At 38.7% G+C, this 21,773-nt stretch overlaps 2 protein-coding genes across 2 annotated transcripts in view; both read right to left on the bottom strand.

Moving 5' to 3' along the window:
• The window catches only part of LOC129089705 (neuronal acetylcholine receptor subunit alpha-7-like), a 31,444-nt gene extending 29,402 nt beyond the window's left edge, over positions 1-2,042 (bottom strand). The window contains exon 1 of the mRNA XM_054597037.1: positions 1,982-2,042. Coding sequence (XP_054453012.1) covers positions 1,982-2,042 — 61 coding nt within the window. The remainder of the gene's footprint in view (positions 1-1,981) is intronic.
• Positions 2,043-9,352: 7,310 nt separating this feature from the next.
• On the bottom strand, positions 9,353-15,732 carry LOC129089756 (neuronal acetylcholine receptor subunit non-alpha-2-like). Its single transcript, XM_054597118.1, has 6 exons — positions 15,567-15,732; positions 13,916-14,067; positions 11,319-11,363; positions 10,823-10,932; positions 9,631-10,546; positions 9,353-9,517 (listed from the first exon to the last, which is right to left on the bottom strand). The coding sequence occupies exons 1-6, from the start codon at positions 15,730-15,732 to the stop codon at positions 9,353-9,355; spliced, it is 1,554 nt and encodes a 517-aa protein (XP_054453093.1).
• Between the last annotated feature and the right edge of the window lie 6,041 nt (positions 15,733-21,773).

The following is a 21,773-nucleotide window of genomic DNA, read 5'->3' as shown; positions in this document are numbered from 1 at the left end:
TTGTTTCTGTTTATATGTAAATTTAGGGTATCCATACACAGTGAGGCAAAACAACAATTTAAGCAGTGTCAGTGAATGGACACTTATCATACCTAACCCTTCTGAAATGCTGAACAAAGGCATAAAAAGATAATTTAACATGAACTTTGTGATTAAAGATCCAAGAGTCTGGGGAAGTAGTAAGTATTGCTGACTGTGAAAAAATGAGAGGCAAGCAGTCTGTGTCTGCGAGAGAGAAAGAGAATAAATGAAAGAGACAGCGGAAGATGCCGAGGGAGATGAGGCGTTGCATTGAAATCAAGCATTTTACAACATCTGTGCCGGGCCACTTCAATCTCATCAGCGAGAGTCAGGAAAATAAATGCATTGTAGGGTATTTGTATTGTTTTTTTGTTTTTTTTACCTGAAAACAGGGCTGTTTAGTCTTTTCCATTCAGTTTTGACCAAAACCAACAATGGAGTAAACTTAAGTTTAATTCACTCCATCATCTGTCTACACAGCTGTTGGCTGCCAAATATGTCACAAAGTCATGTTTCTATTTCAAGAGAATTTAATTGTCCTATCTTGCCTCTCTTGGATATTGTCTTGTGTGTTTCCCTTGACAGACTAAAGCTGCTTATCAATGGTACAGTGAATGTGAACATACTCTACTTACGAGCGGCTATCTGGTTCTTTAATCCCCATGCCCAAACACTCACGTGACTCGACATGAAATCCACTGTTAAAAAAAAAAGTACTGTTTCCAAGAAAGTTCATTTAAAGCTGCTTAATACAAAATTGTGAGTATTTCTATTAGGGATGCACCAATTAGACTTTTCCAATACAGATACTAGGGCTTTTGGGTATTGGCTGATACCGAGTTCCGATCTGATACCAGTGTTTATTCAATAAGCTGTATGCTGTAGGTTTTGCAGCACCTTCACTACTTTGAAAGCAGACAGGACACATTGTTCCACCATGAGACAGCAACACTGTGAAATTAAGCGAGGGCAGGTCTCCTGTCATGGGTTGCATGTAAGACATCCTTTAATCTGTCACTTCAGTCTTTGTCATTTAAGCCATTCATCCCCTCCTCGTTTCCAACACGTTGACCACTAACTTGATCGGTACAGAGATCTGAAGAAAGTGGAATTGTGCAGCTTTGATGTTTGCACATGGTGAGGACATACAAATACTGTATGCACATACACACGCATAGAGTGTTTGAAGACGTATCTTCAGCAAAGCCTCTGTGTTACAGACCGACAACCCAGATGTTACAGCTGATGATGCTGATGGGATGGGGCTTAGGAGAGCATTAGAGTCATGCATGCACATCTAATTGCACAACAATGATCCCACATAAACGCACTGACAGAGCACAGTGTTTGTAAAAAAAGAAATCCTTAGTGTAATAAATCACCCTTTTCTAAATGTTTATAAGTGTACCTTTGTAAGGAGACCAAGAAAGAGGTGGATTTTGTATGATAATTCACATTTGTCATCCACAGCTTCAGAAAGCCGTGTTTTTCAATAAAACATTTGGTGACACTATAAAACAAATTATAGTAAGTCTTTAGGCTTGATAACTTTGAATGAAATATTAAAAAAAGTTTGCCATGATCCGAACAGGAAATACACACTCTGTTTGGTTTGATGTGAGCAAAAATAAGGTTTGATTGATTGCCTCTAAACAAATTCAGGTTTAAATGTTGTCTTTCAATTATTTGTTTCTTAAGCAAAAGAACAACATGCCTGATTGCAGAACATTCTTCCAACAAAGAACACACCAAAGCCCATAAGTCCCTTTGGGAATAACGGATAAAGATCAACATAGATTCACTTCTAGATTATCCAAAACACATGCTAAACCCCTGTACCACTTAATCATTTTTTCCTCAAAATCATTAATGTCTTCTTTATCTAAGGCTCATGCACTCACTGAAGGAAGTGCCTTAAAAGAGAAAGAAACTTAAAACGTGACTTTTCCCTCAAACCTACCTTTGAAAAGCATGGCCACGCAAATATAAAATCCAACCGACCATGGTCCCCAAAACTTCATCCTGGCACCGCTCTGTGGACTCCGCTGGCCCCCGGCAGCGGGCTCTCAGTTTCGGCTAGACAGGGAATCAGCTCCGGCTTGCGGTGGTGTGAACATGAGGCTGGGTAAAGACGAAGAGGAGGGAGACCGAGTGTGTGAGGCAGAAAATACTGACGGACCAGATTGAGTGTGGAGTTTAGATTGGCGCGTTCACGCCGCACCACAAACACATTTCCTCACAAAGCCCTGCACGGGGACGCGCGTCTGAGTTTATAGCCATAAATATGACTGCTAAAACCTCACAGGTAAGACAAGCGGTGAAAATAACTACAGTTAAGTTTCTGAAGCCTGACATCTGATAGAAACGATCACTTATAGGTAGTTTCTGCAGAATATACAATTGCAAATTCAAGACAAGAGTTTTTACTCTGCCTCCAAATTTATCCTTATTTTCAATGGTATTTTCGTTGTGATATTTAAATACTTCAAAGTTAATGTTTTTTTTGTTTAATTCGTTTTTTTTTAACATTTTAAGTTGAATATTCACGTTAACAAGTAACGTTAGAGCCACCTCGAGGCTACACACTTTAAAAAGCCAGTTTTTGTCTCGGGCCCTCACCTGTCTCCTACCTGTGCCCACCTCCATTAAAGATTAAAGGTGTGTGAAAACCCACCCTGTCGCATTTTAATTCCCTCTTCACTTAGTTTACTTTTATTTAAAGTTAGTAATATTAATTACTGCTCAAATTAATATTGTTATAATAACAACAGATCAAATAGTAGTATTTAGTGATACAGGAGTTGATTGTGAGGAAGCCTCAGAGAATTACCACCTTGCAGCTCTTTTTATTGTCTTTCAAAGCATTGTTTTGGTTAATACCAGAACGTTATTTCATTTAAGTCTCGCTGCTCCCATCAGCATTGTTTACAGCCATAGCAGGCAGCTGTTTTCCCCTCTAAAGCTCTATTAAACCCACAGTATGCTGCCTGCCCAGCAGCAAACAGCAGACAGGCAAAGTTAGTGACTAGGTGGGGAATACAACAAAGACACAACACCAAATGATAATGTTGCTATTCTGCTGGATAAGTTAACAAGCAATGGTTTGCAACCACATTTGTCATATTGTGTCAACGTTGTGTTTACAGCTTGATTAACTGCCCCCGAGCGGCCAAAACTCAATAATTCTGGTTAAGATAATGCTGAGAGTCACACCTACATACAAAAAAAAGACTAAATCTGTTTTTTCTCAGCATTGGTCACGACCAGGCAAGAAACTTTCGGCCCTTGGAGAAGGTGCACATCAACACCCAATCCCCCTCTACTACAGTTGTAGACTATCAATTTATGAAAGTGTAGAAGCAATTTCCCACTTCCCGGTTTTACAAAGAGGTTCATCAAATGCATTTTTGTTGTATTTGTCACCTTTTTGTACCAGCATGGCTCATAATCAAATGACCTATTTATTTCAGTCCATAAATAATTTCAGTTAGAAATAGGATCCGACAGGCGCTGAGAACATTTGCACAAATGTGCAGCGTTCCCCCTCATGAGCCCCTTTCTCTCCCTCTCAATGGAACATGGTCGTATCATCTAAGAAGCAATCCTGTGCCAGTGGTATTAAACCAGTTCTTTCTATTTTTCATACCCCATATGTCTACGTCTCATGGAGCTCCATCAGAGGAGATTTATGCTGTAAGATGTGATTTGGTACAGAATACCAAATCTGTTTGTGTTGGTGGGCCGACAGCCGCAGTGTCCTCAGTGAAACCTCTGATCACAACCTTCATCCTTGTACTTGCTCTCACTGGGCAACCGTCTAGTAAAGTCATAAGACAGTGCCATTAAACTTATCCTCATTTTACCAAGGAAACTATATTGAGCCAACTGTGAACTAAAAGCTAAAGGTTTTGTTAAAAACTACCAATAACTCTACTGAAGTTTAATGAAGAGCTGTCCATAGTGCTGAAATCACCAGTGGCACTGTTCTGTGTCATCACCAGTAATTTGCAGGTGAAAAAAGTATCAATGTAAACAAACATTAAAAATAAGAAATCCAGAATGATAACATCAGAACTTAACATGATGTAACCATCACATTACATTACAACATACAGCTTGCAGAAGTTTTAAACTGACGTGGAAATCAAACATTACATGTAAATGACAAAAAAAAAAGCTTATTGTTTGTTAACAGTAAAGACAGGCTTAATATAAACTTCACATTTCCCTGTGAATCACATTTTAAGATTTGATGTATATGCATGCAGTATGCAGACATTTTGTGTGTGAGTCTGTGAATCTGTTTCACCATAAATATAAATCGACTCCCCATGTGTTTCCTCCTCTCAACATTATTTTGCCCCTTAGGGTGGAGGGGTTGCAAACACTTACTAACAAATGCTGTCACATACCAGAGAAACAATACACAAACAAATAAAACAACAACAACAAAAAAACACAAAAAAAGGGCGGAATCTCGCCCCAAGCTAAAATGTTAATTGCTGTGTCTCTGATCTCTTGCAGATACAACTCAGACAGAAACAGAGATTGACTTAGATCAGACCTCTCAGTTCTTTTTACCACAAATTAAATAACTACTAGGTAAAAAAACAAAGCCAGAACCTCAGAGGTTTGGCTAGCGGTGCCAGCAAAACTATTTGGTTAAACATCAGAGATCAGAGAAAGTAAAATACTTGTAGATTTAGTTCTAAAAAAGTCCCGTCCCTGTGAATCTAAATTCACAATGTAGATTTTTAACCTCTCAATACTGAGCTGGAGACTACAATCCGTCTACCCTTCTCCAAATAAGGACAGAGCGTAAATCTGCATCATATTTTGGCTTTCTTAAATGCAAAATCCACTGATAGGAGATGAGCAGTAGAGGAAAGCATAGAAAAGATGGGAAATACCAGAGGGAGCTGTTAATTCTCTATCTTTTATAAATGAGAAGTATTCTGCTAATGGATTTAAACATTGTGGAGCTACCTTTGTTTCTTTCCAGTCCCTCTTTGTCCCTTTTTGTTCCCTCTACATCCATCTTGTCTTATTCTACTTCTTAAAACAAACCTAGTGAACACATAATTTCTGACAACTAAGACAGTGCTGCATTGTTTTGCTTATATGTAGACATGTGTGAACACCACACGAACAAAAGTTAAAACAGAGAAATGACAATGACAAAATCAAAAGAATGTATGAAATTCTAAATCCGTTTTGTTAAACACTCTTCTCTCCCCATTTTCTAAATCAAATATTTGAAATATTCCCCTGTCCCAGCAGGGTGCATATGTGTGTGCATAAGTGTGTGTGTGTGTGTGTGATAGAATGGGGTCAGATGAGTTTTAGTTGTGTCTGAGTCTCTACCTTTGATGTGTGGAAGATGTGTGTGTGTGTGTGTGTGTGTGTGTGTGTGTGTGTGTGTGTGTGTGTGTGTGTGTGTGTGTGTGTGTGTGTGTGTGTGTGTGTGTGTGTGTGTGTGTGTGTGTGTGTGTGTGTGTGAGTTTCAGTTTGAGTGTGTGTGCATGTTAAGTGTATGCAGCTGCAATTGTGCATTCACACTTGCACACGTGACAAATGAAAAAATGATCTAAGAAACAATGAATGTGAAGTTTTATCTGCTCTAATACATGTTGTTGTTAGATTATCTGTGAATATCCGCTCACATGATAAAGGGTATCTTGGTCCACCCTAAATCAGCTCCTCCTCATTTGTCCTGCTCCCAGCCACCCATTTGTCTCGGTTACACGTCCGAGGTGGCGACTCGGTTCACTCTGGGATGTCAAAGAAAGGTCAGACCTCTCACACACACAAAGGAGTTTGCTGCGGAGAAGATAAGCAGTACACAAAAGGGTGAGGAGGATACACAGAGAGTCACACAAACAAAAAACATTCATAGAAAACAAGAGTTTTGCATTGTGTGGGTGGACATCAATGTTTGATCAAAGAAAAGTCTTTATCCCATAGAATAACATGCAATGAAAGTCCCTTACACTTTTTTATTCACATGCTTACACTTATATTCATGAACAGAAGGAGTTTAAATCATTAATGACTTGTATTCTGTTTGACCTTTTGTTATTGTCTCTTTGCATCAACTCCTGTCCCCTCAGCTTTTAGGTGGTCATTTGCATGTGGCTGCGTCTTGGTTTGAGCAAGTGTAGATTGTTCATCAGAAGAAGAAATTCACATGAAGCCTCCTGCTCATACTTTAAAGGATGGAAGCTTTTAATGCATCACCTTCAAAAGTAAAAACCCAAATTAATACTCCTGGGACCTGCTTTGAAATTCCTAGCAAGCCTTTCTTGAATCAAAAAACTGGCTTGGTTGAATGTATCACATACATAAATTAATACCTTTCATTTGTGTCTATTCTGTCCTTGATTTCAGGTCCACAATTTACTCTGCTCACTGTTTTTTCTTTCTTTTTTGGCAAAAAAGGGATTTCTTTTAATCCAGCTCCCAAAACATTCTGAAAGCAACAAACAATCCCTATGTGTGCCAGACGTTAAGTGCCTGGAGCAGAAAACATGAACTGTCTACCAACTATGAACGTGGTTAGAACCCCACCCAGTGGAAGAAATGTTGATGTACACACAATTATAGTATATTAATAAACACACAGACAGTATTATATTCTTCAAAGACCACAAATGCATGTCATACAATCAAAATTATATGTTTATTTTAATACAACAAGTTTCTGTGCCTGAACAGTCAAACACAAAGAGTTCATTTATGTGGTGACAGTGAGTTAGAAGAGAAATGTAATGCAACAAAATAGTATCTGTGTATCGGGGAATGATGATATAATAATGTGTTTCTTTTTAAAACAACTTACAGAAAATAAAACAAAAACCAACAGTAACATCAAAGAAAAAAAGAAAAATGTCCATATGTGTGCACTTAATCTAATTTGTTTAAGGTCGGTCTTACTGAATTAAGGTTATATTGATACACAAGATCGCTGCCATGACAAAGTATGTTGACCCGGAAAGTATTGTATTTTACTGGGTTCGCTAAAATCAGGAGTTTGTTTGCCGACACACTGTTAGTCCAGACAAGACGCATGGAGTCATTCACTCAGACACTCAGACATTCATTTGATCAACAACTTATTACTCACAAAGGTTTCCGGTAAATCTAACGTTTTGCTACTTTTTTGCTTACTTTACTATTTTTCTCTCTCTATCTAACTCTTATTTATTGAGCGAAGGTTTACATAAGTGCCAAAAGGAAGCAGTTGCTTTTCAATACAAGTTAATGCCTGTGTTTGTGGGTTATTTCTGTGAGCTGTATGTTTATTATTAATTACTTTTCTTTTTAGAAACATGATTTGTTATTTTTTTTTTTTATAGACATGAGGTTTGTGATACTGTTTGCTTTTTGATTGGTAAGTCAAACAATTTCATAAATTAATATTTTTCTAATCTTAATTAAATTAATGTGTTCATGTTTTGCATTTAGGGCCTTGATAATCCACTTGACTGAGCAATGTAATCTGACTACCTTTCTTTACTATACATTTGGATTTTGGACATAATTAACCATTCAACATGTGCATTCAACATGTGCAATTTCTTTTCTGAAAACTATTTTCAGGACTTTTATCAATGAACACCGATCCACATATACACTTCTGTTGTACATTTTAATAGAGAAGAAAACAGAAACTTAATATCCCACTATGAGTTTAACTGAATAAACTCATCAGAAAAGGCTGAGATTTATAAGATTTACAGCTTAATATATGTTTGTATATATCATTCCATCTGTGTCTCAGAGGAGATTCAAACATTTTCTCAATCAAAGCAAATAAAATGGTGCTTTTTTATAATTGCAACAAAAAAATGTCTTTATTCCATTGAGATTATTGTCACTGTCCTATCATAAAATATTTGCATTCAAGTAATGTCAATGTATTGAACACTGGAATTAGTATTAAAACAATTAAAAGTGGACATTTCATTTTCCATCCTTAGCAAATCTTGCATGTTGTGCTATTGGAAATCAGATTTGATTTGATGAGATGAGTGCTTATTGTCAACTTCACTTACACAAACAAGTGACTATCAAAATAGACATAAAAATAATTATGTTTGTTTTTTGCATTGTGTTATTTCTACAGCTCCCTGATTTACCACTAGGTGGAGCAGTCACTTCACCATTTTTCCCCTTTTCATCTCAATATTTTTAGTACTTTCCTTTATTGTTCCTTTGTTATCTGTGACTTCTGTGTGACTGGACTGTTTTAACTTTTGATGACATTATGGACAACTTTAATTTTCCATGGAACAGAAGTAAATATGGAAACACAAAAAATAAAGCCTCATGGTATTAAAACAAGTAGTGGGATAAAGTGCATTTGAACAATAAAAATACTGTACCTTTGCGGGTTGTGCCATTTCAAGATGAAATGTGAATTCAGTCTTCAATACACATTACAGAACACATTATATTGCTTAAAATGATTTAAATTACTGCAGTGACAAAAAATATAGCACATTTTGTGTTTGAGGAGGGTGAGAAACATGACAGAAAAAACGTCCAAGCTGTTCAGATGCAACATCAAAAATTAGAGCTCTTAATATCTTTATTACCCTAAGCTATGCTAATGTATTCAAAGATTTTGCAAACATATAAAAGGCTGTTGCATCTCTAATTAATGTGTAAGGTAGATTAAAGGTTGTTGGTACCTTGAGATCATTTATTTTTCTTACAATATACCAATAAAAATAAGTTACAGTAGGTAACTTTTTAGTGGCATATAAAATGAACATATTGTTGTAGTGATAGTTTGACATTGAGAATTTCAGGTGGTCGACCACATACATCAAATCAAAGTCAATGTTGTCAAGATGTTGTCTTTGATGTAGATAAATTAAGACAGTCATGAAATTTGTAGTGGATTTTTCCTTTTTTTGTCATGTTTTTTTTCATGTTTCATTTTATTTTAGCTTAAATACCTTTCTAGAATGTGTAATCTAGTGCATTAACGGCTGCATGCTACATAACTCCATGATCCACCGAATCCAGATGTGTTGAATTTGCTGAAAAGTGAAACAGGTTGCTTTTATTTTCACTAAAGTTGTATTATTTCTCTAAATACAAAACATGAAATGTGGTATAATGTGCATTAAAAGTATACATTAAATGACTTAATGACATATGGAACATTTTACACAGTGGCTCTAGAGAAGAAACCTAAACCATCAGAGAGTCAAAGTTCTCCTTTAAAAACACCTGAATAGGCTTCCTCTTGCTCAGTGGTAACACATGTTTCAAAGATTCTTGAAGGTTGATCATCAGTTGCCTGTGAAAGGGGTGTAATTGTCTAGTTTGAAGGTGGATCCTCACTTGCAATTGGAGGAGGGATTTTCAAAAACATGTACAGAGCCGGAGTGAAGATGAGGACAGTGCCCAGTACTGAGACGGTGAGAAACGCCCACAGGAAGATCCTGTCCAACACCTGGGCCACAAACTTCCAGTCTTGTACCACCTATAAAATAGAGGACATGTGAGACAGTATGACAGCAACAACAAATATAAACATTGAGCTCTTAGAGCATTTCTAATGATTAGTTAAATCTTTCTTGATCCAGCTAAACCCACCTCGCGGATGAAGTGCTCCTTGCGGATATGTCTGCTGATGTAGCGCACTGAGTAGACAGCCTTGTCCAACATGGTCGCCCAGGCCTCGTCCTCCTTCCCCTCAGAAGTTGTTTGTCCGTGGGCTCCGCTGTTTGCCCTCTGGCCTCCTTTCCGACCTCCAGAGCGGGGCTTCACCTCTGGGCTTTCAGGAGCCAGCTCTGGGTAGTGGTAGCGGTCGGTGTGTCCACGCATGCAGAGCAACCTCGGCAGCTTCTGAAGAAAGAGAGTGCGAACCCAAGGCGACATGGGGTTGTAGGTGGCTGAGGATCGGTGGTGCACGTTGATGACAAAGACGGTGACGATGATTGAGAGTGTGACAAAGATCATGATGAACAGCAAGTACTCTCCAATGAGTGGGATCACCTTGGAGGAGGAGGGAATTATTTCTTCTATGACCAGGAGGAACACAGTGAGCGACACGAGCACAGAGGTGGAGAGTGACAGCTTCTCTCCTTCATCTGAGGGAAGGTAAAACACTAGGACAGTCAGAAAGGACAAACCCAAACACGGGAAGATGAGAAAGAGTGTGTAGAACAACGGCAGTCTCTTCAGAATGAAGGAATACGTGAGGAAGGGGTACGAATACATGTCGTCCTTCCTATTCCCTCTGGCTCCAGTGGCACTTAGGATCTGCCACTCCCCATTGTCAAAGAAGTCCTTCCGATCTACCTGGTTGTTTATCAGGACCAGGTCCACCATGTGTCCATCATATGTCCAGGAGCCAAACTTCATTGTGCAGTTCTGGCGGTCGAAAGGGAAGAAAGTGACGTCCATAGTGCAGGCGGATTTGTAACTGGCAGGTGGCGTCCAGGTGATGACACCGTTGTACTTGACAATGGCTTTGGTCATCAGGGAGCCCTCGAACCGGCCATCAGCACTGAAGGAACATAGAACAAAAAGCTATTTTTTGTGGTTTGAATTTTATTTTTCAATTTTTACTGAAAATGAAACCAATGAAACTCAGTATTACATAACTGTTATTTTAGTGCTAACAGGAGAGTAGTAAAATGTGGTTACATCTTGAAAATTAGCTTCTTAATCATCGGTATATAAACTTTTTGTTGCTGTACTTTTCATATATTTCGTGTCTTAGTTATTTAGGTTTCACATGAAGGTAATGTTCAGTCAGTGTGACACATTAAAGATGTCTTACTTCTCATAGAGGACGATGTCTGGGAGCCAAATATTTTCAGAGGGGACTCTGATGGAGGTGATACCTCCGTATTTGTCTGGATTCCATCGCAGCTTGTAATCGATCCACTCCTGGTCAACAAAATCACAGGACAGTGGATGCAGTATCGTTAGTCCTATTCTAAACAATACGGAGCTTTAGTTTGCATTGATAGGCATCACAGTTCATGAAACAATTTTTATTAGGTTTTTGCCCCTGGAATTGGATCACATCCACTAGAGCATCATGTTATACAAAAAATACAAAGAAATACAAAAATTAAGTAAATATTTCATAGGCCTTATTTACAGGGAAATGCATCTAATTTTTAAATTGTCTGTTTTTACAAAGAAAAATCTATGCCTTTTAGTCAAAATTTGTTCTTTCAAGTAAATGTGTCTTCTTCTTAAACTGTGGATGCTAATGGTAAGATTAATGGTATGTATTTCACCTCAGTTGGTTTCTATTTCTTGCTCACCTGCCACAGCCAAACGTTAGTTGTCATTAGCTGGTTCTTCTCATCCTAAAACAGACAAAGACAACAGTAACATTTAAAAATGGGAAAAAGGCACCAGCAGCAAGGTAACATAGTGGATGTTATGGCACCATGATCCAAATTTAAACAAAACGGTTTACACATCATCAAATTTCAAAATATGGGATTAAAACTCCTAACGTTATTGTCAAGTCTTTGATAAACCAACCAAGATATACAAAAAGGGAAAGTGGCTGAGTTCAATAGTTTTCAGATACAGTATACATCAACATAGATGACAAACGTGCAGATATTGGTAATTTGAGATCTATCTAAATCAACAATATCAGTTATGTTCACATAAATATGTTCATCCCTTCAAACAAAAAGTAAGAACATCTCCTACATTTTTGAGGTTGTATCTGATGTCTTATCTGGGTGCTTCTATCATGATATTAGATTTGATTAGTTCACAAGATGTGAAGCTTGGTTGAATGTAAAAGTAAGAAAATCTCCTGCATTTTTGAGGTTGTATCTGATGTCTTATCTGAGTGCTTCTATCATGATATTAGATTTGATTAGTTCACAAGATGTGAAGCTTGGTTGAATGTAAAATAAATCATCCGTTTCCCTTGCCATGAAATCAGACAGAATCTCATTTACCTGTCTCTGCTACTTCCTTAGGAAACAAGGAAGAGAAACATAAAACCAGAGGTGGGTGCAGTGAACCTTAAAGCTGAAGCAATATAAATGCAGTAGGAGGTAAATAGCCAAAGACAGGAATAGAGATATGTGAGTGGTTAATACAGGTTTATTTCCACATCACTGGAGGTGAGTTTGAAAAATAGGGGCAAGACTGAGAGCAAAAGACTTGAGAGAAGTAAACAGTGGATAGATACACAAAGATGTAGCTGTTCACTTGTATCCAGACCAGGCCACAGCTGTCAGACTGAGTTGAGTGGATTCATGATCACATAAAGCAGAGGTGAACCATAATCTAATACAGAGCCATGTACAGTAGCAGCCCAGAGACGCTCAGGGGACGGACATAGAGTAGTGTAGAAGAGCTGCTGTGTCTCTGGTTAGCCTACTTTCCTACTTTCTTTCCCAAAATCCAAGAGATCATCCACCTAAATCTTTCTTCTCTGCAGCGCTATAGGGGGGCTTTCTTTAATTCATCACTGATTGTCCTTACCCAGCACATGTGTTAGGTGAAAGGATGAGTTAAATCTAAACTGGTTGGGGATGAATATTTTAAGCCGAGAAGAGCGGCTCCTCCATTAGAGTCCTCCATTTTCTCTTCTTGGACACCTTAACCATCTCAACCTATCACAGCCAGCCTCTGAAATATTAAAGGAACACTCAAGAGACAGAGACTGTGTGGTTGTAGATATGAACAATGTTCTAGATCTATTTCAGGACCACAGAAAGCTCCACACTGTCAAGCTGCTTGTGGTTGTGTTGTTTGGTTTCAGCACTGCGGACAGCGACACTGCTCGGCACGCGAGAACCAACCGCATCTATCTCATGGTTCTCAGTCAGAAAACTTGGTTCTTTTTGATATATTTCCATGTGTGTTAGCTCATTGTATTCTTTTGATGGATGAAGCTGGAAATGGTCTATGTTTTGTTGTTGTCAACTCTAAATTATTTTCGGCTTAACCACTATGTCTTTGGCTCTCAGTCCAACGCCCACTGATTCCTAACAATGACATACATCTTCAAAAACTGGTCAAAATATATACACAAATATATATATGTTTTTTTTATAAAAGTATTTGAAATGTAAGGCTAAAGGATTCCTATAACAGCTGAGCCCTATATTTTGAGCAAACCATAAGCTAAAAAAGAGTAAATTGTAAATCTGCTGGAGGCTATTTACACATATATGACAGCTGGACAGTTTATGTGGGATTGAATCTAAATAAACTACAGTGCACATGATAATGTTAAAAAAGGAAATGTTCAACCATTGATTCCTTTATGTGTTTTTATCCGTTTAAGGCAATAATGGAGATCTATGGCATCTATGGCATGGAAAAAACTATATCAGGCTTTGACTACACAGATAAGACTGACTTGTAGGATTTATTCATTGTTGTTTTTTTCCTTTTCATTTGATTTGTTCCAAATAAGAAAAAATGGAGTAACCCCAGACTTATCTTTTAACATCTGCGTCATAATGAGGTTAAATATACGGTTAAAAGTAGGTTATTTGTTTAGACAAAGTGTTGAGTTTAACCCCTTAACTTAACAACATTTTCCCAAATAGATTTAACAACTAGAGAAAAAAAATTCCATTCTGTATGTCACATTCATAATCTATATATAGACACTGAAGTTGTAACTTTCTTATATTGAGCAAAATACTGAAAAAATGAGGACATGGGTGACATTAATACAGTTCCATGTGATTGACCTATTAATCTAAAAACCTACTTTACCATAGGAATGTGACAAGCTTTTAAAAAAAAAACAAAAAAAAACTTGTGTGCAATGTGTGCTTGGAGTTTATATCCACTAGTGGGATCCAAACTACAAATCTTGTCATGAAAACAGAAGTGCATGGATATGTGCTTGGGATTGCAGGTGTGTTCTCACCACATCAACCAGCTGGGAGATCTTGAGTCCAAAGCGCACCCTGACAGTGTCGTTGGCGTGCTGGATGGGCCTGACCCAGCGCTGGTAGCCTTGGAAAAGGTTCCTCAGCAGGGCGTCCTCCATCTCCGCCAAGGACACAAACTCATTCGGAGCTTGGAACAAAGAGGATGAATGTGGATTAAAAACTGTTCATTAATTAACACATGCTTTGTGATGATTGGTGAATAAAGTAGAATAGAGTTGAGTAAAGCTTTCTCACAGACAAAAAACAAACAAACAAAAGAAAGCAAAAAATCTCTACTTTTACCGCCATTGGAGTGGAGAGCGTTGGTAAATACACGATATTAACTAAGTGTCTTCTAATCACTGTTGTCATGTATCTTTTTCTTGTGATTTTTTTCAAACATCCTAAAAACATTGTGATGCTACTGTCTTTTAAGTTGGTCTTTGGAGACCTACTATTGTGAAGGTACAGTCTGTGAGTACACTTCAATTGGATTGCAGCAGCATCTTTCCATTCAGAATCTTTGAATTTCTTCACTTCCTCATACATTTAAAGCATGTTTCAGCAACATGGACATTCAATCCTCAAATGTGTTCCTTTATTTGAATCATGCATTACACAAAGAGAACAACATTGGCAAACAAAACTTGTGTTTTGAACAAGTTGTTTCCCTCAAAAACCTTCATTCATTCCAAAAAAATGGCAGCTAGTGGAAAAGTCCCCTGGCAAATCACAGCAATCATACCTGTCTAGCTGCAGGTATTGTAGATATATATCACACTACAGGACAGAATTGAATTATGAAACTCTGCACGTTGTCACAAATGGAGGGGGAGGGGTTAGAGATAATATAAGATGGGCAGTCAGCACATCAGTCAGCCTGAGGCGATACGATGTCTCTGGAGGGGCAGAGACAGGAATGTTGACAAGAGACAACTATAATGTCAGACACCAGGGACGTCAAGTGCAAGAGCTGATGTGTGTGAAGAGGAGCGTGGACCTGCGTCTGGTTTCTCCTCTGGCTCCACATCTGTCTGTCTGACTTTATCTGACCAATGGGTGAATAAATGTATCCACAAAGCAAACACAAAAACACAAAATCAAAGGGCATTTTAGTTCTACTGTATCACCTCTATATGTGCTTTCAAGGTCTCAGCTAGAGGTGCTGAGAGCTGGACACTGACATCTGACACCTGTGTTCCTGTTTGTCTGATGAACAATCGATCAGATCAACAGAGCCGGGCATTTGTTCTTGAATTTATAAGCTGCTTAAAATCTCAGCGGAAATAACTCTGATAACCTGTGATTCATTTTTTAGTTCCAAATAGTATATTTCTGATTAACCTGTGTCATCAAGATTAAAATTCCCCAAATAAGAAGAAAGGGAGGATTTTTTTCCAACGAGTAGAAATAGTCTTCAAAGTAACATGAATCATAAAGGAGCCTTATCAAATCGAACTGTAAAGCAACAACAACCTTCCTTTGTGTATAAGCAATGAATAAGTAGGTTGTACTTTTTGGGTTACGGGGCTGATTTACATGTTTATCATACATGAATGTTACACCATATGGTCCATCTCTCCAATCATAAACGATACAGTAGTGGATTCCTACAACAAATATTTAGAAACATCAGAATTTCCTTACCGGGGATGTCGGCGAGGGACAGCGGGCAGAGGAGGAGGAGGAGGAGGAGGACCGTCAACTTCATGATGCTGCGTCCTCCCGGTCCGACCGAGCGCTCCCACAGCCTCCTGTCACTATCGGCTACAGTGCACACAACGAGGTTTCCATCAGTTGTGATGTACACCATGCGGAAAACAAGCACCCTCCCTCTGCTATAGTTCCACAGAGAGCAGGGACCCGGTGTGAGGGTGCATGTGGTCGGTGTGCGTTTACTGGGACTTCGGGGAGCGGCGGTCAACGCAGCGGCTCTCTGGAGGAGGAGGAGGAGGAGGAGGAGGAGGCGGGACGGGGAGGGATGCCCGGGTGGGGCTTAGGCGTGGAGTTTAAAAGCCGATCTGAAAGGTGAAGCACGTTTTTATCTTGTATCTCTGTGGGGTATTCGGTGTGCTTAGAAGTGCCTTTTTATGTTATAAAGTGTATACAAACATCAAATTGTTCCTGATCGACACTATGAAAGGAAACTTTAAGTTGTGCAGTATATTGTATAAAGTCTTGCCTTGTCTTGCAGGAACTTGCCCACTTTTTTAATGACTCATCGTTTTCCTTTTTAGGAGTATAGAAGTGGGATTTGTTGACAAAGGCTGGATGTCACGAGACTTATAGACGACTACCTTATTCCGTGCAGAGGGCTGCATGTCCTCCAGTAATGATGTAATAGCCCACACTCTAAACTGGCAGATGTAAAGAGATCAGCTGCGTGTCTCATGCCACTGTCACTGTTCCTCCACTGGAGAGCGCTAATAGGAGCAGTAACACAGGACATCATGCTGTTAGAGAGGACATGACAGGAGAGGCCTTTTCTGACATTTAAAGATTCCCTCCAGCTACAATTTAATCTGTGGTTTAGAAATGAACATGGAGCTCACGTTTGTTCTTACAATATCAAGTTCATGGTTTATGTGTATGAATTTACCATGTTATGAATCATGATGTTCATTTCACATCACTACTTTGGCAAGAAACATATTTGCTGTTACTGATTGTGGCCTATATATATGATACTGTATTGGCCTCTATCTGACAACAGCTACATGCAACTTTCCTTTAAACCTGTTTATCATCTATGAACATGTAACTTCCACATGCGGTTATGCATTATTTCACAGCTTTTAAAGCGTCAAATTATTTCTTCAAGGTCATATTCTCCGCACAGAAACACACACACTTCTGTGTTTGTGCGGCCGATCGTGTCCTTTCAGTGAACCAGTTCAACAGCAAACACTCACACATCAAGATGTCTCCAGTGGCAGACACTCAGTCAGCCATAAGGGCATTGTTCATCCCAGGATGCATTTCTGCGTATGCATATATCATTCATATAGACAGAGGAAAATGTGAAAGAGTAGTGAGAGCACAGAGCACAGACTCATGGGAACATCACCAAAGAGCAGAGTGTATTTATTTGTGAGGTGTTGTTGTCAGTGCAGCAGGTTGAGCGACCAAATGCTTCATTGCAATTATGTAACACTTTGATCATGTCTTTCATATCGTTCTAGTCTTTTTCCCCTTTAAACACACAAAAAACAAATTATGACATGACTGACATTGTAGCTAGCACTAAAGAAGGTCTGATCCACACACAAAGAAAGAGAAAGAGAAAGAAAAAGAGGAGAACAGAAAAAGAGCACTGAGTGCAATGTACACTCATTTACATCTCCCACACAAGTCACGTAAATCACAGCTGAGAACTACAACACTTTTGATGAAGAACTGTGCTACCAACTGTCCTCTAAGAGAGTGCAGCAAATGTCTAGTTGAAGTGAGAAACAAGCCGCTGATAGAAATAGAAACAGGATCATGTCTTAAAAACCTTCCTCCTTCCATTTGCATGTCACTTGAACATGCCAAAAATTATAACCTGATGTTTGGTTCGTGTCATTAAGAATAAGCATGTTGCTTTAACAGCCTCATCCAAGGCTTTCTACAAGATTTCTACCAAACAGGATTCTGCTGTAACATAGTATGTGAACAGCCGTCGCCACATACTTGCCATTTGATGTATCTTTACTCAGTGCATTGGGGTCAGATGATGATGATAATTTATGCTGGTCATAAATCGAGCATTCATGTTAGCCCAAAATGTTTGAGGTTAACAAAATCTCATAAAACCATGAGTGAAGATAAAAGATTGATTGCTTGCATTTTACATGTCCTACTTTGCATGTCTTTGTTTTGCTCGGCTCATATGTTTGCCTTAATGGTAAATCTAACATCTGGCCAATGGGCAGCAGTTAAAAATAAGCCCAACAATTGCATATTTACAACTTGTTGATTAATGTGCAGTGTCCCCGTAAAGATTGATAAAGGCAGTAATATTGAACCTTGCAAATAGTTTCAGTTTTATTTGCAGATGCTTTGAGAATCCACTTCTGAAAGTTATGAATTTGAAACCCTGACAAGAGAAGTAAATTCCAGGTTCCTCTGCAAGTCTACAGAGTTCAGTGTCAATAGTTTTAATTGGGACTTTGTTCCAGTTTCAGTAAAAACAGTTGACAGTCAGGTGGGTCTGTGGATTATATGTAACTAGGACACAATTTCTGTCAAGAGTCTTAAAACCTGACAAATAAAAGGGAGAGGGATATGGGAATAAGTGCAGGCTAGTTCCTCACAAGTACAGTAAGATTCAACACACAATATATATATATAGACACACAGACTCAAACACACACACACACACACACACACACACACACACACACACTCACACACATTATGCATAATGTGTGTGAGTGTTAACCAGGCATGAAGCACACATATTTTATTTTATTATCTCTCTCTCTGACTGTCACAAACTCTCTCTCTCTCTCCTCCTCCTCTGTGGGGTGAAGTGAAGGGGATAACGGGAGGCTGATTATCACAACGAAATTATCCTGATTTTCTGCTCCACTTGGAGCTGCGGGGCGGGCAGCTGCTGCCTCAGAGATGGTCCCGTCCGCCTCTAATCATTCGGAAACATAAATTCTCGCGGGCTGGAAACCTGCCGGTCTCTTCCTAGACGACTGTGGGCAGCTGCAAGGTGTGTGTGCCTGTGTTTGTTTGTGCTTGTGTGTGTGTGTGTGTGTGTGATAGAGAGAGACAGAAAAGACAGAACAGGAAAGGAGAATACATTTTCTGCATCTTTGTGAATGTGTGTGTGTTTGCGACACGTTAGAGCTTGTTTTTGTGTGAGTGTGAGTGTTGTTTTTGTTTTCTCAGCTGGTTGTTGAGCTCATAATTAAAGTATGCATAGTTTACTTGGTGCAGAAATATTTCATAAATGAGAGGAACTCAACAGTCATGTCTCTTAAGGCCTGTGGTTTTAATCTTAATCTGTTTGTTATTTTCGGGATATAAAAAATAGTGATAAAGGCAGGAGAGGCTTTCTACAAGGGGAATCAAATCTCACACAAGCTTCAAAGAAAAATACAAAGTCAGTGGTCTCTCACATGCTAATACTATTACCCCACTAAAGCTAGCACCAGCACTTGAAGTGGAAACCCTGATAACCTTGTAAGCTTTGGTTCATCAATGGAAGCCAAAGCAGCTTTAAGAGGATGCAAACTTTTTCAAAATTAGTCAAACTTTTAGGTGATCTGATGTAAAAATCCCTCACATCAATAATGCAAGAGTTCAGTTATTTGATATTTTAATTATCATAAAATACCTAAGAACTGCATATCAAAATAGATGGAAAGATTCTGGCCAGATGAAAGGGGAAAAGTCACTGGGGATTATATCAAAACTCACAAAAGAGAAGAAAAAAAGGAAAGTGGGGGATTAGGAGAAAGTGGCTACTTAGCATGTGACCAGTGCATTCTGGGATGGATGACTTTCAGAGTCAAATCAAATGTTAATCATAAGAGAGTTCAATGTCAGTCACGGCTGGTTAGCAGCAAACTGAGCTTTCTCATTCAGCAGACACTCACACACAAAATATTTATTGACCTCTAACATGATACGTCTCACTCTGATTTTCCCTTTGTCTACTTCTGACTGACGCAATGACAAGAAAAGGCCACGGATTGTTTGAAACGTAACCCTACCAGGCAAGGTTACACTGTCTCCTTCAGATAACAAACTTTAGAAAGTGTGTGTGTGTGTGTGTGTGTGTGTGTGTGTGTGTGTGTGTGTGTGTGTGTGTGTGTGTGTGTGTGTGTGTGTGTGTGTGTGTGTGTGTGTGTGTGTGTGTGTGTGTGTGTGTGTGTGTAAAAGTGTAACAAATCAGGTCGCGCTCGACTCTTTGAAGATATTTCAAACAAAAATAATTAAATCAAGCTCTGACATCAGTTATGTTTCCCTTTAGGGCATAAAATAACAAATATTCTGTGTTTAGGTAAAACAGTTTTTTGAAATGTCAGTGTGGGTCAGTGAGTCACCTGATCCACTGAAATGTGTAGTGCTCCCATGAGGTGGACAGTTTAAGGTTTTGAATGAAATAGTGGATGGATTTCCATTAAATTCAGTAAAAATATTCCTACTGGCTCTTATTATCTTCTGACTTTTCATCCAGCATCATCATGATGGTGACGGTTTTTGTTAAGGGTGAAATGTCTGCAACTAATGGACATTCACTCTTTTACAATTATCAGGGAAAGTTTGTCTTTGACCAATACTTTGGTTAATGACCAAATACCTCAAGATCTTAAAAAATGTAGTTTGTTTCTAATTAGGAAATGTTGACACTGCTACAAATCAGCATGTTAACATTATCATTGTGAACATATTGTTGACCTTAACATTAAGGTCAAAGCACCACAGTGTAGCCTCACAGGTAAAGCTCAAGTGACAGAATCTCTTAAATTATTTTTTTTTTCTTCTTACAAGTGGTGCATAAACTGAAAAATAAACAACTACATTTCCCTGTTAGACTAAATAGCAAATGTTACTTGATTGGTCCAAAACTTTTTAAATACTTATTTTAATCAACATGACATTTTTTCATTTAACAATCAAGACTTCTGACAGCTCTCAATATTAATGTACATTGTACAATGTGATGTGCCCTCTGGCATCTAATGAATGTATGCTCTGTGAATGAACCCTTTGGGAGACATAATTGAAAGTGTTGCACCATCCATTTTCGTATCACGAAAATTATATACATATTGTGCACTCCCACTGTGTGTATGTGTGTGCGTCTGTCTGTCTGTCTGCCAGTTTGGAGAGAGTGAATGAACTCTGGCACACCAAAGATGTTGCCATCAGATGTGAGTCAACTGGGCTTTGTGTGCATGTCATATTTGTCATATTTGTTCACATATGCATAAGTGTCTCTATGTATGTGTATGTGTTAGTGCGTGTGTTGCGTGATGTGCACATATGCAAAATCATGAGTACCTGTGTTAGTCAATGTGTAAATATGTATGTATGTAAATCAGCATTTGCATATTTTCGTCTGTGTTTGGTTTATCAGCCTGCATACAGCATTCTTTGTATTTGTGAGTGTGTCCGCCTGTATGTGTGTGTGTGTGTGTGTGCGCTGCTATGTATATCTGTATGTAGACATGTATGTATGTGCTGCACTGATGTGATTACTGCTCAGGGCTTTGCACCCTGGGGTGTCAACAAAGAGGAGGGCTGGGTTTGCGTTTCGTCTCCCTGTCTCTGTTCGTCAGTGCACATGAGGAGTTCACAGTGCTTGCTGTCCCAGGAGAAATCATTCTCCATTTCTCATCTCGAGTCACAGAAATGTTGTGTAACCTTCAATTGCCTCTGGACAAGACAGACAGATAATGAGGCACCCTCTGTCATGCACCTACATATGCAGTGTGTCACATTCACATACAGCCTCGGTGATGCCTTCAGAAAAGTCTTGACTCCACTGAGCTCTTGAAAGAAGATTTTGCATTGTATTTACATCCTTTATTTTATTCATTTTATTGATTCTCACTTGTTATTTCATTTTATTTCTTAGTTTAGTTTTATCCTATCGATTGTTTCGATAGCAAATACCATGTAGCATTTTAGGGAGTGGCAATGTTTCCCTTGTTATTATTTTTTAAGGTAAAAAAATAAATAATAGTCATGTGCCCTTCCGTCAACCTCTCCTGTTCAAACAATGCAGGTCATGCAAAGATGGCAAAGAAAAAGAAAAAAACACACACCAGAGAAATGCATACGGCTCCTCTAATTATCAAGGTACAGCATATATTTATCTAAAAGTTGACGTAATTTTTTCTGATGTTTGCT

Source organism: Anoplopoma fimbria, chromosome 4 (genome assembly GCF_027596085.1).
Source record: "Anoplopoma fimbria isolate UVic2021 breed Golden Eagle Sablefish chromosome 4, Afim_UVic_2022, whole genome shotgun sequence".
NCBI lineage: Eukaryota > Metazoa > Chordata > Actinopteri > Perciformes > Anoplopomatidae > Anoplopoma > Anoplopoma fimbria.
The sequence above is the reverse complement of the archived record's forward strand: the minus strand, read 5'-3'. Positions and strand labels throughout refer to the sequence as shown.

Excerpts from the sequence above, each read along its gene's own strand:
- LOC129089756 (XM_054597118.1), bottom strand. The coding sequence starts at position 15,732 with ATGGTGTACATCACAACTGATGGAAACCTCGTTGTGTGCACTGTAGCC. Across the intron at positions 14,068-15,566 it reads GTCCCTCGCCGACATCCCCG|CTCCGAATGAGTTTGTGTCC; the intron begins GTAAGGAAATTC and ends CTTTGTTCCAAG. Across the intron at positions 10,547-10,822 it reads GACATCGTCCTCTATGAGAA|TGCTGATGGCCGGTTCGAGG; the intron begins GTAAGACATCTT and ends ATGTTCCTTCAG.